This window comes from Emys orbicularis, chromosome 4 (genome assembly GCF_028017835.1).
Source record: "Emys orbicularis isolate rEmyOrb1 chromosome 4, rEmyOrb1.hap1, whole genome shotgun sequence".
Classification (NCBI taxonomy): Eukaryota; Metazoa; Chordata; order Testudines; family Emydidae; genus Emys; species Emys orbicularis.
The window spans coordinates 140,242,871-140,258,587 of record NC_088686.1 but is presented as its reverse complement, the minus strand read 5'-3'; the positions used below and the strand labels follow the sequence as shown (position 1 = coordinate 140,258,587).

The window sequence follows — 15,717 nt, the reverse complement described above, 5'->3', positions numbered from 1 at the left end:
TTAGAGACACCGTAAAGGGGCAGAGGGGCTCAGGGCTGTCTGATAATCAGGCCCCTTTAAGAGGTCTCAGGTTAGGCCCCCAAACCTCTAGTGCAATGGTTCTCAACCAGGGGTAGGCAGAGGTCTTCCAGGGGGTACACCAACTCATCTAGATATTTGCTTAGTTTTACAACAGGTTACATAAAAAGCACTTGCAAAGACAGTACAAGCTAAAATGTCATACAGACAATGATTTGTTTATACTGCTCTGTATACTATACACTGAAATGAAAGTACAATATTTATATTCCAGTTGATTAGTTTTATAAATATATGGTAAAAATGAGAAAGTAAGTAATTTTTCAGTACCGGCATGCTGCGACACTTTTGTATTTTTATGTCTGATTTTGTAAGCAAGTCATTTTTAAGTAGGATGAAACTTGGGGGCAGGCAAGACAAATCGAACTTCTGAAATGGGTACAGTCGTCTGGAAAGGTTGAGCGCCATTGCACTTCTGAAACTCTTGGCCTGTGTCTTTTGCCTGAGATGTAAAACTCCGGCCCTGCCCACCTGTAGGTCATGAGAGAGGGAGGATGGCCTAGTGGTTAGGGTACTAAGCTGGGACTTGGGAGACCTGGGTTCCGTTTCCTAATCTGCCACAGACTTCCTGTGAGAGCTTGGGCAAGTCACCTAGTGTCTCTGTGCGTCAGTTTCCCCATCAGCCCTGCCCTGCCTCACAGAGGGTTGTGAGGAGAAATGCTTTAGAAAAGACTGTGAGGTGCTCAGATGGGCCATGTAAGTGCCAAGGATAGATGATGATGATGCATCTCTCTTCCCCCCCCCATAGATCTCAGGTTTCTTATAACAGTGGGTCAGTATCATTGTTCCTGTTTTACCCATGGGGGAAACTGAGGCACGCAATGGGGATGTGACTTGCCTGGCTGAGGTCACACCGTAAGTCAGTGGCTGTGCCAGGACCAGACCCTAGACCTTGATTCTCAGTTACTCCGTTTCCATGCTGGAGGGAAGGGGGCTTTAAGCCACTTCTGCACTGCCTGGATTCTGGAGCCGTGCACGGGCCTGCCCAGTCCCCTACAGACCTCGGGAAGCAAAGAATAACTACAGCACAGTACACTCTGCCCATGCCTCTGACCCCTCCCCCCCATGCCAGGGGCTGGGAGCAGGGGCCATATGGAGCCTTTTCACTAGCTCACACTTGGGTGTGCAGTGTCTTTTCTCAGGGGTCCGTTCCACACCCTTTAAGGCCCTTTTATGCTGCCAGAGTAGCACAGAAGGGCCATGACATCACTGAGAATCAGTCCTCCTTTCTCTTGATTTGTACTCCAGTACCCTCTCCCCCCTGGGTCATGTATAGCTCTTTTTGCAAGCGTTGTGATGTTAGCTCAGGTGTCCTGGACAAATTCCCTTGGAGCTAATTGCATCCTGCCTCCACGAATACCCTTTGCAGTTTCCACTGGACTTATTTTCTCCAAAATGCAGTGCATCCTTAAACAGCACCCTGTATTTTGCCTCAGAGGTGACTGCATTTTAGTGGTGCGAGAATTGATTGCTAATACAGCAGCAACTCTGTAGTGAAGGGGATGAGAGTTTCCATTCTGAGCCCAGTTTTGACGTGTTCCCACCCCCTAGAATATTAAAATGCTTTGGGGCCTTTCTGAATGAAAAACACTCAGTAAATGTAAGTCATTGGCTGGGCCTCTGGACTGGATTATTATCCAGAGCTGTTGATTGGTTTGTGTTTGTGTGTGTGTTGGGGAGCAAAGATATGGTATTTAAAAACAATACACCTGTTCAGACAGTGTCTCCACGTACCCCACACCTTCCACATCAGATAGGTAGCATTAGCCTCGCTTTGCAAACAGAGAGAATGAGGCGCAGAGAATTTAGGGGACTTGCTCGTGGTCCGAAAGCCACAGATGGAGCTCAGGGGTCCTGGCTCTGAGGCTTGTGCCTTAAACGCAAGATCATCCTTCCTCCTGCTTCCGTGGTTATCAGCATCATGGGTTCCCAGGTGTTTGAGTGTGCAAACCTTGGAGAAGAGAGAGAGGCAAGGGTCAGAAGTGAAGCGCTGACAGGACTGTGTGGGATGGGAGTTAGACAAGTCCTCTCCCCCTGCTGCATTTTTCTGCTCTGGATTGGCCTCTGTAGGACACTTTGTAGTGTCACAGTTCATGGGAGTGGCATGTCTTGGCTGAGTGGGAAAGGTACCCCATTTCCCCCTGACCACGCTCAGTTCCTTAAGTCCATTCAAAATATACAAGGAAGCATCCCTTCCCTGTATTGCCAGATTCACTGCTCCTGCTGCTGAATTGTGCACCTCCTGCCTTCTTCATCTCTATTAATATCTCTCCTCTCCCCTCCTCCCCCCCACATGTCTTCAGCCACTGCAGTCTGGAGGGAAAATTCTGCTTTGAACCACTCACCATCTTCCCCAGGTTATGGATGATGGGCTATCCCAGTGTGAGCTAGCAATTAGAGTAGTGGACTGGGAGTCAAGACCCCGGGTTCAGTTGCACAGCCTGGATCGGCAGGTGGTTTAGTGGATTTGTTCTCAAACTTTTCCTAAGGTGACTCACCAACTGCATTTTGTCTTACTTTTATTTTGTTTTTGCGACCCATCATTACATATAAGCACACTCCGCCCCGGCACCGCAACCCTAACCCCAGTGAGCCGTGCCTGCACTGACCCAGCAGCTCCTGTCCCGCAGGGCCAGGCCAAGCTCCGGGCTCATGGTGGGCTCACCCCCACCCCTCCAGGAACTCCCCCTGGCCCGAGACAGAAGGAAGGGTGTGTTTGCTTAGGCAAGGGCCCCGTGATGGGTTAATCCGGCCCTGGATGTGGTGACCCACTTAGAACCTTCCCGCGACCCACCATTTGGGCGACTCTTATCTAGTGGGTAGAGCAGACGGTCCCAAGTCAGGACTCCTGGGTTCTGTTCCCACTGACTCCCTGTCCCCATCTGGAAAATGGGGGTAATGACACTGAGCTGTACCTACCTCGCAGGATGGATGAGTCAGTAATACTCAGTTATGGCTCAGGTAGGGCGGCTCCCTCTGGAGCCCTCTCGTCTCTGCAGGCTTCTTTAGCACTGCTTCACTGCACCTGAATGGACTCCCATCCCCTTTGTATGGACAAACAAGAGCTCTGTCTGTGTCTGGCTGCGTCGCTCTCCGTCGCCTCGTGCTGCCTCTCTCGCCTCCAGACTCTTGCGTGCAGGCTCGTGGGACAGAAGGGGCATTGTTTGCATTGTTCGAGGGTTAAGGTTTCACTCTGGCTTTGAGTTTAATTACTCCTGACAGTCTCCCCACCACCATGCTATGGGGAGCACCTCTAGGTTTAGGGGACAAGGGAGACTGGGTGTGGGTCATGCTAGGTCAACTAAGAGACAGTCAAACTGTGTCATTCCACTTCCCGTGGAAGGCTCTTTTCTTTCTTCCTCTTTCTCTCTCTGGCTGTCTTTCCCTTTTTCATGTTCTTTCTCCTCACATATCTTTCTTTTGAGTCCCACCAGCAGCACATCAATGGGATTTCCCTTGAAATCCAGGAATAACTAACTGGCTATTACCCTCTTTCTTCTCTCTCTGGCCTATTCTCTTGTCTTTCCCTTTGTGCTCCCACCCCCCACCCCCACCCACAGCTGGGTTCCTGGCCCTTGGGTTTCTCTTGTAGCAGTAGAGACATCACCTGGAAGCTCTCCATGGAAATAAGAGGCAGTCTTGGGTCTGGGTGGGTGGCAGAATATCTGGAACCCTGACTGGTCCCTTGTCTCAGAGCTGGGAAGTGCCTCAATCCAGGGCATCGATTTCCAGCTTCCAGGAGAAACCAGCACAAAAAGATCAGTGAGTGCTGGGGTCTGGATTCGCCTCACTGCAAGGATTCCACGCATTGCTGGTTTTCTTCACCCACCCACTTTCTCTCCCTCCTATCAGGCAATGGCTCTGATTAGGAGCTCTCTCCCCTTCTTCTGCCAACTGGCCCGTGTTTGACAGCAAGGCAAAGTGACTTTGTCATGAAAGAGCCTGGCATCCGAGTACACGCAGGGTCCAGGCCTGAATCATTTCCTCTCCCAGAGCAGGGACAGCAGCGAGTCCAGGCACAGTGGGACTAGAGAGACGAAGGCCAAGATTGAAAAGAAATGGAGGGGCCTGAACTGAGGCTCCTTGGCGCCTACTTAGATATGTGGCTGTGTTCAGCTGCTATGCCCACAGGATATTCTGGTGCCTGGCATTTCTGAAAATCAGGCCTCGCTTATCTAGGTGCCGAAATATCGACCAGGGCACCGCATTTTAGACCCCTGTTTTTGAAAATCTTGGCTGAATTTCCAATCCCTCAGCAGAAGATGGCCTACTGAGGTCTGGGAGGTGGAGAACATCAGGCCTGAATCACTGGAAACTCGTCTTCCCCCCTTCCCTAGCAGAGGGTTGTGCCTTTGGTCCCTTGATATGGCAGCATCCCTTGGGAAAGGGGTTTGGGTCAATGAATGGGGAGCGTGCACCATGGCCTAGTGGATAGAGCACTGGACTAGGACTCAGGAGACTTGGTTCTATTTCCAACTCTACCGCTGGTCTGTTGGGTGAGTTTGGGCAAAGTCTCGTCCTTGCCCCGTGCCTCAGTTTCCCCATCTGTTCAGTGACCTCCTTTATAAAGTGCTTTGAGCTCTCCTGATGAAAAGCGCCAGATAAGAGCTAGGGATTATTATTTATTCCGAGCGCCTTCAGTGGGTCATTCCAGATCAGTGGTCGAAGGTGGAAAGATGATGATTTTGGCCCCAAGTTTAGTGTTGGTTTTTTGTGTTTTTTTTAAACCCCAGGATTTTACAAACCGAAGGACAATTTTTGAAGCTGTCACGGGAAACAGTGGATGGCTTTTTTGTGTATCCCTCTTTTGGGGGTTGGTTTATTGCCATGGCTGTTTATTTGTGCTGGGGCCCAAAGATCGAAGCTCTGTTCTGCTCGGTGTTGACTGGGAGTCAGAGGGTCTTTTCCTGAGTCTGGGAGGCAGTTTGACACACTGGTTAGAGAACTGACTTCCCGCGGTTCAGTTCCCTGCACTACCACAGGCTGCCTGCAGGTCATTCAGCCTCTCTGTGCTGCAGTTCTCCAGGTATAAAGCAGGGATAATAATCCTTCTTTCCTTTGCCTCATGTATTTCGATTGTAAGCTCTTCCGGGCAGAGGCTTTATTACGTGTATGTACAGCACCTAACGTCCTCATAGTTAACCCTTATATCGCGCTTTTTAGAATGATCCCTCAGGTAATAGTCACAGGCTGGCGCTCCCTTAGTAGGACTAGTCTTGCAGTCCTTATGGGACACTGGGGCCCTGATCTTGGCTGGGATGCCACTGGTGGTAGAGGTCACTTGGCTGTGGATGCAGCTGTCATACAGAGAAATATTCTGGGTGGCCATGGGCAAGCTCCTTTGCTGCCCTGTGCCTCAGTTTCCCCATCTGTAAAACGGGGATAACATTACTGACCCTCCCTACATGAAGCACTTTGAGATATCTAGATGACGGGCACAACCCAAGAGCACTGCCATTAGAGCCGGATCCCTTGGGCTTGATTTAATCCTATCGCAGCCTTTGCTATGGTCCAACACATCCCGTTTCTTTCTCTCTCTCTCTCAGCAATTCCTTTGTGCCTTGGGAAGAGCTGTGACCTGCCCCACACGTGCGCCATGGCGTCGCGTATCGGCCTGCGGATGCAGCTTATGCGGGAGCAAGCGCAGCAGGAGGAGCAGAGGGAGCGTATGCAGCAGCAGGCGGTGATGCATTATATGCAGCAGCAGCAGATGCCGCTGGCCCCCACGCCTGCCATCAACACTCCAGTCCAATTCCAATCCCCACCGTCCGTGCCGGGAGAGGTCTTAAAGGTACAGTGCAGATTAGTTTGTTTCCTTCTCTCCTGGGGGGGAGAGTCTTGGCCTTGTTGAGAGCTCTAATTGTTTTCCCCTGCCTGGGGGGTGTGTGGATTTTTAGGTTCAGTCGTACCTGGAGAACCCCACCACGTATCATCTGCAGAAGTCACGGGACAAGAAGGTCCAGGAGTATATCTCTGAAACCTACGGGAACAAGTTTGCTGCTCACATCAGTCCTATCCGGCACTCTCCGAAGCCTCCCCCTGCCGCCTCGCCGGGCGTCAGGCCCGGCCATGTCATGTCCTCTTCAGCCGGCAACAGCGCCCCCAACAGCCCCATGGCCATGCTCAACATCAGCTCCAACCCGGAGAGGGAGGTAAGGAAATGGCTTGGGTTTATAGAGCACCAAGATGACTAGGGGAGAGGAAGGGAAGGATTTAAAAGTGGCATGTGATCAGTGTCTCTCCAGTCCTGGCTTCTCTCAGCAGGAGGCGCTATAAGGAGCAGAGCGGAGAGCTGGGATTTCCCAGCAGGAGGCGTGGTGGGACATAAGATATAAATACCTAGCTAGCATGTAGCGCATTTCATGGACAAGGTAGCACATAGCATCAAAAATGAAACCACCGAACTGAGGAAACCCTCAGCTGTCTCTTCGTTTTCGCCCGGTGACCCCGCACCTCCAGCCGTGTGCTCTATCAGAATGCAACTTTCTCTTCCAGATAGACGAGGTCATTGATGACATCATGCGTCTGGATGACGTTTTGGGCTATATTAACCCGGAAATGCACATGCCCAACACCGTGAGTGTCTCTGATTGACTTCCGGACGGTTATCCTGACTCTGGAGGGAGGGGAGGAGCCTGCATTTGACATGTGCTGGCTAGGGAACAATTAGAGTATATGTGCTCTAGGTTAGGGGAGACTGAGCTCTTCCAGCTAAAGGGTAGCTGCAAGGGACCCTCCAGGGAGAGTGGTGACTCTGCTACCCATACCCTCTGGGACGGATTGTCTGTGGCTCTCTGCCCCTTCTCTTGGTGGCTGAGAGCCAGGGTAACCGCTGTACACTAGTGCAGTCTAGCAGACCTGGCACAGGGGGCGTGGACGGAGCACTGCTGTGCTCTTGCTATTCTCAGCTGCCAGGCCAACCCCGCGGGGCTGTGGGGAGCAGAGAGTAAGCTAGAGCAGCCTCAGTGGCTGCTCTAACTCACACTGGGGGCCAGACAGGCTTTTGGCCGGGCTCAAAATATAGGGAGGCTCACCGGAGGCATGAAGCCGCCTTTACCACCCTGCCCCCTCAATTCCTGCCCTGAGCGGAGCTCGGCTGGTACTGAGAATGTGGCAACTGGGGTGTCCCTGCATCGATTGCTGCTACTAACTGTCAAGGCTGCAGCCTGGGATTTTGCTGCACACTCTCTGTATGTCAGTGATGGCTTTTGCCTGGCCCAGCGCCCGGCAGGCAGTGGGAAATCATGCGTCGTGGTGTGTACAAACTGACTGAGCCTCTCTCCCCCTGCCCAGCCCCTGGAGTTGTAGTGATTATTATTGCCGAGTAAGTCAGCAACAAGTGCTAGTCTGAGCTGGCTGCAGCCTGACCTAGAGACAGTAAACATCAGGTTGGCATTGCTGTGTGTGGGCTGGGGGAGGGGAAAGCTGTGCAGTAGCACGACTGACTGCTATGAGACTCCATGAGCCCTTTCCTTAGGCTCCTGCTTTTAAATGAGCCCCAAAGGGCTGGGAGGGCTTAATAGATTCTAAGCCCAGAAGGGACCATTGTAATCATCTAGTCTGATGTCCTCTACGACCGCTCTAGAACCTCGCCCAGCTGTTCCTTTTATCTCAACCATTTCTTGTGCAGGAGCTGACGCCTGATTTTTTTTTTTTTTTTTTAAAGATTTCTGGTCTTGATTTAAAAAAACCCAGATTCTGTTTTGTGCAACCGTGACTGTCCCCCATCGTGCAAACTCAGCAGGGTTTGAGGCCTGCATTCCCTGCACTGGCTGCTACCACTTGAACTTCCGGCCTGACTGTGAGGATCACAGTCTGGTGGTTAGAGCAGGGGAACCGGGAGTCTTGGTTTCAGTTCTTGATTCAGCCACTGCATGTCCATGGGCGAGTCCATTTACCTCTCAGTGTTGCCATCTGTAAAATAGGGCTAAGGATACCTAACTCCCAGGGTGCCTGGTGAGGCTTTCTTGATTATGTTTTGAGATCCTGTCCTTGGATGGAAGGCACCATAGAAGGTGAAGATTGATTGATTGATTTTTAACATCCCTTTCCGTCACCTAGCGTCCCACCGTGAAAACGTATCATGCAGCAGTGAGGCAACTTAAGGCTTTGTAAATGTTTCTAGCTGGGGTTTTCAGTGGGGTTTAAGGGAGTTAGTGCCTAGCGCCCAGTGACAGTCAATACCTCCCTTAGAAAATCTCAGCCTGATGGATTCCGTGTCTGAGTCATCACCACCCTGCCCCTCGTGAATTAGGTCAGTAGCCTTGGTCTCATTTTGCACATAGGGAAACCGAGGCACGGAGTGGTGAAGTGACTCGCCTAAGGTCCCGCAGAGCAGGGAGTAGAAATCGGGAGTTTCCAGCTCCCAGTGGCATGCAGCCCCTAGATTGTGGTGCCTTCACGCTAGGCCTTATGATTTGGAATCTTCCCGGAGAGCCAGCCCTGAGCCAGCTTTCTAGCTCCCTGATCCCATCTCCCGCTCGTCCAGGAGGAGGACGAGAACCATACTAGTCCCGTGCTCCCTTGTTTTTCAGCTTCCAATGTCCAGCAGTCACATGAATGTATATAGTGGTGACCCCCAGCTGACGGCCTCCCTGGTGGCTGTCACCAGCAGTTCCTGCCCCGCTGACCTCACTCAGAAGAGAGACCTGACAGGTAACGCATGTGAGTTCTGACTGCAGCCTATGTGTGCGTCCGTGTCTGTCAGATCGGGCCAAATCCTGCGTCAATGCTCGTGCCACTGATGGTGGCGAGGGTTACGTGGGGTGAGGGTCAAACAGAATCCTGCCCACCCTGTTTGACGTTAGGTACTGAGTGATGCTGGGAGAGGTGGTGAGAAAACACAGCTTTGTAACAAGTGTGGTGTGACCTCTTGGGTCTGTCTTGTAGATGCCGAGAACCGTGCCTTGGCTAAAGAGCGTCAGAAGAAGGACAATCACAACCTGAGTGAGTGGATGGTTCATTCTAGCTGCAAGGCTGGGTCTCCTGCCCTAGTTTCCTTCAGCCCAACCCCCATTCTTTTCCTGGAGGCCCCTCTGTCTGTATCGCTGGTTTCCCTTTCACTCTACCTTCATCCTACTCATCTGTCTGAACAGCCCATTCCACCTAGCACCTCTCGTGCATGGCGTATAGGGATCCCCACAGCATCCCCCGAGCAGGGCTCTATCTAACCCAGTACCCTGGCTGACAATGGCCAGCCCCAGATGTTTCAGAGGAAAGTATAAGAAACCCCATTATTGTGATTATTTTATTTTTATTGCAGTAGTGCCTCAGGTCCCCAGTCATGGACCAAGCCCCCATTACGCTAGGGGCTGTACATACAGAACAAAGAGACAGTTCTTGCCACAAAGGTCTTACAATCGAAGTAAGATGAGACAGTCTCTTCTGGACAGTTATGGGATAACCTGTTTTGGGGGAAGTTTCTTCATGAGCACTGTCAGGCCCTCATTATTGGCTTGTGCCCTGAAATATGATGGTTTGTATCCCATAGATATTGGTACCATGTCTAATGTAACTCTAATATTCTCTTTCTCCATAGAAATGTCTCTTCCTTTGTTTGAATAGTGCTAAGCTCTTGGTCTCAATGGTTTCCTATGCTAAATAGCACCCTAAATCTCTTCCACCCCACCTCCGAGCCCCCTTGTCATACCCAGGACCTCCTATGACACCACATGCTACCCTCAACCACTTCTATCCCATCCAATGTGGCTCTACACGGCCCCACCTTTCCCAACGTCTCTTGCAACCCACCCTCCTCTCTATACCATCCCTCACCCACTGAATGTTTCCCCATCTAGACCTTTGCCACCCCACCTCTGACTGCCCTGTGCCCATGGAATCGATCACATGTAAACTGCAGTCCTCCAGAATTGAAGGATGCATGTTTGGGTGACAGGGACAAACCAGCTTCTGAATAGCTCTCCTAGTCCCTTTGCCCAAAGCTGGGTGAGGAGAACAAGGGACGAGAATCTCTCTGGGGAACTTGGTGATTCCCATAATCCAGGCTGGGGACAGTGGGGGGCTGAGTGTGGTACAAACAGCAGAGCGTTGAAGCTGGTCCCAAATTCCTAAACCTGGGTCAGTTTCCATCTCTCTTTCTGTTCCCTCTCTTTAGTTGAAAGGAGACGAAGGTTTAACATCAATGATCGCATCAAAGAACTCGGAATGCTGATCCCAAAAGCCAATGATCTGTAAGTATCACTGCAAGCAGTACAAGTCGCTTTGTCTTAGATATCCCATGTGGATTTGGTGGTGCGTGGCAGAGGAATTATTAAGGATAGTCCAAATGGTGTGGCCCTGGGGGATGAAACTTATTCTGTAGATCAGGAGAAAACTTCCTAATGGCAACTGTTGAATGTTCATCCCAGAGAAACAGTGGGGGTCCCGTTGTTTGACATGTATAACTTAACTGGACAAGGCACCTGAGGATTTACGGTGGAGATCAAGCTGGCCCTGGCCAGGGGATGGACTAGATGTAGATGATTGTCTGCTGTTTCCTAGTAACAGCTTGTTCCAGTGCCGAGTCAGATTCTGTTTCACACACTGAGAATTTTCATTCCTTCATCTGATCTTCCAGCTGGGCAACTGCTTTGATACTGGCCGGTCAGGTGTCAGTGTCTGGTCCCACATCGAATTTCCTAGGAGTCTCGTGCTTGGTGTTTTCAGAGACTGGGATAATGGCTTGTGTATATTGACCCAGGCCAGTGCCATTCCCTACATCAGTGTGTCCAGGATGGTAATTCAGGGCATTACATTTGCAGAGGCGCATTTCAGTACAGCAGTGCTCTGCAGAACTTGTCCGGGCCTTGGAGCTGGTTAGAAGGAGCTGACAGCACAGACTGTAATGACTTCTCCCATGTTGTACCCCAGGGATGTTCGCTGGAACAAAGGGACGATCCTGAAGGCCTCGGTTGATTACATCAGGAGGATGCAGAAGGACCTGCAGAGGTCGCGGGATCTGGAGAATCACTCTCGGCGTCTGGAAATGACGAATAAGCAGTTACTGATCCGTATCCAGGTGGGTTCCTATCTCCCCCCCGTCCCTCCCTGTTCTAACCAGCCTGAGGGTACTTCCTCACTGTAATAAGAGACCCACGGCACGGCCACGGGTCACCTAGGTCAGTTGACTTGGGCTCACGTGGCTAGAGCTGCATGCTAAAAATTGTAGTGTAGCCATGCAGTCTTGGGCTGGAGCCCGGGCTCTGAAGCCCTGTGCAGGAAAGGGCGTTGGAGGGCAGGCTCCGGCCTGGCCTACGCTGCTGTCTTTAGCTCCACGAGCCTGACTCAGTTGACCCAGACTTGAAGACTAGGTGCCACAGTTTTTTTTTCTTCTCTTGGTGTAGACCTAAAACACCTTCAGGCGCTCCAATCTTGTTCTTGCCCCTTCACAGTGGGTCTGGGCCAGATTCTGTTCTCCCTTAAGGCCCTGAAATTGGAGCATCTTCATTGACCTAAATGGAGTCCGTCCAGACTCACGCTGGCATCACCTGAGATTTGTTTCTGTCCCTTTGAGATGCTCCATGCACACGCTGAGCCAAAGCTAGTGAAGTCACTGGCTAGGTTCCCACTGACTTCGGTGGGCTTTGCATCAGGCCCCTGGCAATGCTGTTTGCACAGCTCACTTACTGCAGACATTCAGGTGTGGTAGGGGGCTGCTCCTGTCTTGTGACTGACTTGAGTGCTGCTTTGCAGGCCAGGCCCTTGGCTTGCAGCCCACCAGTGACAGGGACGAGCTAGTTTGGGAGAGGTTCCATTCAGCACAAGGAACGCTCGTGGCATTCGCGTGGGAGCCAGGCTTGCCGTGTTCGTAGCTGTTCCTGCCGTGGGGTGGCCTGTGCTTCCCGGGCTGTGGCACTTGGGCTAACCCTTTCAAACCTGTTTGCTAATGGCAGGCTCCAAATCCATCTCTGGGCACCTAAAGAGAGGTTTTTAAGGAGCCTCGGTATGGATTTAGGAGGCTCACTAGGCCGCCAGGTTGACCTAGGGTTTATGGTACCAGGTGGGGATGCTGGCGCCAGCTTTACCCGGAGATTTCATGTAGAGTAGCGAGTAGCCTGCTTGCACTAAAGCACTGAGCCCACAATGTCTGCCTCACCTTATCCTTGGGTCGCCGACCACTGGAATTCAGCCTATGAAACAGCAAACCTGGCAGGGACTGGGGACTTTATAGGTTAAAGTTTGAAGTACTGTCTTCTTCTTTGCCTCTTCCTCCTTCTCTCTTTCCCCGGGCATCCCCTTCCACTCCCCCTCTCTTTGTGTAGTTTGCCATCTTTCCCTTCTGCTGTCTCTCTTGGAATCTCTTCACCCCTCTCCAAGGTCCCCAGCTGTCTGCCTTTTCCATCTGGCCTTGTCACCAGTTCAGTCCCCTGAGAGGGATATTTGAAAGGGGTGGTGCAGCTCGAGGATTTGAAGTGAGCCACGCTTAGTGGCAATGGGAAGAGGTGGGAGTAACCACAAAAATGCTGTTAGTGGTTCAGGGAGCCATGGGTCTTATTTGCCGTACTTGGAGTGGGTGGTGGCCAAGGCGAAGGTGGTCAAAAGTGCCTGACTTAAGACATCTGAAACGGTCCTGATTTTCAGAGGGGTCAGGTGGTCAGCCCTGTCTGAAAATCAGGCCCCTTGAAGGGGTCTCAAGTTGGGGGCCCAAAATCATTAGTCGCTTCAGACAGTCTTGGCCTGTAGCATCCGCACTAGCAGCTTTGTAAACCCTGCGGTCCTTAATGTGACAGTGGTACCTTTCACCCATTATGCCTGGCTGCCAGATTGTGTCAGTTCAGCTCTCTGGCTGGGGGAGGGTTCCCCACAGAGCAGTTAGTGGCTCCCTCCCGCTCCCTGTTGTGTCGTTGGTGCCCCTAGTAAGGACTCCTGGCTTGTGTTCTCTGTCCTACAGGAGTTGGAGATGCAGGCACGCCTCCATGGGCTGCCCGCCTCCTCGCCCTCTGGCGTGAACGTGGCAGAACTAGTTCAGCAGGTCGTGAAGCAAGAAGTGACCGGAGAGGACGGGTCGATGGAGCCTCAGCAGCCCCAGCTACCTCCAGATCAGGAGACGCAGCAACAGCCACCCCTGCCGCTGCTGCCTCCATCTCCCTACCAGCTGGACTTTACCCACGGCCTGAGCTTTGATGATGGCTCCAGAGGGTTCCGTGACCAGCTGGACCCCAGCCACCATGTCTCTTTCCCCTCTTTATCCAAGAAGGAGCTGGACTTGATGCTGATGGAGGACACCATGTTACCTCTGGCTTCTGACCCCTTGTTCTCCGCCATGTCCCCCGAGGCCTCAAAGGCCAGCAGTCGCAGGAGCAGCTTCAGCATGGAGGATGCTGACATGCTGTGACAAGGAGCCGCTCGGAGCCTGGGGAAAAGGACGAGGAGTGAGGCTTGTCGGTGAAGACACGCCCCCACCCAAGAGGACCCCAGCCCACACTTGAGCCTACATAGAAATACATTTCTCTATGCAAGCGTTGTCACAGTCACTGGGAAAGTCAGACCCTTGTTGCTACAACTTGATCTGCAAACTTTCTTGCTTTGCCATTAACTAAGCGGAGCTCCCTGGCTTCGAATGACCCTAGATTTACAGCCCAGCTGCCTTGCCTTTCAGCTGAACTTCCCACAAGCCACACGCAGTGCAGGAGTGGAGGCTGGAAGCCGGGCTGTCAGGTATGAGAAGGCGACTTCGAGTCCTGGTGGAGGCTAACAGGGGGCTTGTCGCTCAGAGCGCCTTGCTGCAAATGTGCATCCAGCCAAGCTTTACCACATGAACCCGTGTTCCCTCAAAGTCTTCCCAAGCCCTGGCGCTATCGCCCTGAAGACATCGGCAGAGGCTGCCTCGTACCGTGTTCCCGCGTTGGGCTTCCCCTTCTCTTTTCGGGCAGGGATGTGCAGCTTTCCTGAGGGAGGGTGTGGTGTCCCTGGTCGTCACGGCGTAGGGGAGGTGTGTTTCTCAAGGCTCATTGGGTAAGAAGGCTGCAGGGGGGAGGAGGAGGAGGGTAATCTGAACAAATTATTTAGTGATACCAGAGGGACACTTTCAAAGCCGGGAGCAGGAGTTGGATGCAACAGTCTCATTTATTTGTCACCTGGGTTTGTAAAGGCACCGGCTTTGAGAGTGGACCTATTGAGACCCACTCAACTTCCACCCCATTAGAGATGGGACCCAGCCTCCAACTTCGGAAGTGGGTTCCTAACCCTCGAAAGCGTGTAGGGGGTTGGGATGCCGGTTTGGGCCCATCTCTGCTTCCTCTCAGTCTGTTCAGATGAATCTTGAAACTTCCAAGTGATATTTGGTCAAAACCATCAGTGTGCGCCTGGTATGGAACTAAACCCTTACTGATGTTTCCAGACACCAGCTCTGGCTTTGCACCCGCACTTATTGGTGCCAGCCAGTTTGCACTATAAAGCACTTGGGCAGCTTTTTCAAATGCACCTAAGGGTGTGTTCACACTGCAGCTGGGATAGGGTGACCAGAGAACGAGTGTGAAAAATCAGGGTGGGGCGTAATAGGTGCCTATCTAAGACAAAGCCCCGAATATCGGGACTGTCCTTATAAAATCAAGACATCTGGTCATCCTAGCTGGAGCGAGCCTCCCAGCCCAGGCAGATACGTGGTAGCCGGGCTCACACTAACAGGCTAAGAACAGGAATGTGCTGGTTGCGTCGCGACCCAGGGGTTGAGACGGGCTTGTACTCAGGCTGGCCTGCATTGCTGCCTGGGCCGTGCCATTTATATTGTGGTTTTTAGTGCGCTAGCTGGAGCAGAGCGAGCATGTGTTCGCCTGCCTGAGCTGGGAGGCGCACTCCCATCTGCACCCGTAGACATGCCCTGAGTGACTTGCGACTACCGAGTATATCTTTGGGCTGCATCTGAACCTGAGACCTGGGGGCATATGTGTGTGGGAACCTCCCCTATGAACCACACCTGGAAAAGGTGTTTGCATGTGCCCCTGTACACTGAAACCTCCAAGTTGGGACCCTCATATCCAGCATCCCCAGTGCCTGAACCTAGCAAATCAAGCTCATGGAAGGCACCCTAAATAACTGGTTCAGTTATCGTCAGGGTGAGCTTAGATCCCTTCTTCCGTTAAAACACTCAGAGGGCCAAATCCTGGCAGGCTTTGAGTGCCCTCTGCTCCCAGTGAAATAAGTGAAAGACCTGACTGAGTTGTTTTCTTTCTCAGTCTTTACTCAGGCAAGCCACCCATTGGGGCCAGTGGGAGGTTTTGCCTGAGTTAAGGGGCCTCTGGGTTTGGCTCAGTGTGTTCAGTGTCATCACGAACACGTGGAAGATGGCCACATGAGGTCAAGGGACCTGGATCCAAATGCTTTCTGCTGAAATGTCCATGGGAGGGAATTTTTCTGCCCTTAAAGAGCACAAACCCAGCCAGCAGGGCCGGCTCCAGCTTTTTTGCCGCCCCAAGCGATGAAGCGGAATAAATAAATAAATAAAGCCGCGATTGGCGGCACTTCGGCGGCAGCTCTACCGTGCCGCTTCATTCTTCGGCGGCAATTCGGCGGCGGGTCCTTCGCTCCAAGAGGGACTAAGGGACCCGCTGCCGAATTGCCGCCGAAGAGCCGGACGTGCTGCCCCTTTCCATTGGCCACCCCAAGCACCTGCTTTCTTCGCTGGTGCCTGGAGCCGGCCCT

The 15,717-nt window shown here is 52.2% G+C and overlaps 1 protein-coding gene across 1 annotated transcript in view; it reads left to right on the top strand.

The window, feature by feature from the left end:
- Positions 1 to 15,465, top strand: part of TFEB (transcription factor EB) — a 49,416-nt gene extending 33,951 nt beyond the window's left edge. Inside the window, exons 2-9 of the mRNA XM_065402550.1 lie at positions 5,625 to 5,869; positions 5,976 to 6,230; positions 6,574 to 6,654; positions 8,613 to 8,733; positions 8,968 to 9,024; positions 10,193 to 10,268; positions 10,948 to 11,095; positions 12,968 to 15,465. Coding sequence (XP_065258622.1) covers positions 5,675 to 5,869; positions 5,976 to 6,230; positions 6,574 to 6,654; positions 8,613 to 8,733; positions 8,968 to 9,024; positions 10,193 to 10,268; positions 10,948 to 11,095; positions 12,968 to 13,411 — 1,377 coding nt within the window. The 5' untranslated portion in view covers positions 5,625 to 5,674 and the 3' untranslated portion in view covers positions 13,412 to 15,465. The remainder of the gene's footprint in view (positions 1 to 5,624; positions 5,870 to 5,975; positions 6,231 to 6,573; positions 6,655 to 8,612; positions 8,734 to 8,967; positions 9,025 to 10,192; positions 10,269 to 10,947; positions 11,096 to 12,967) is intronic.
- The last annotated feature ends 252 nt before the right edge of the window (positions 15,466 to 15,717 follow it).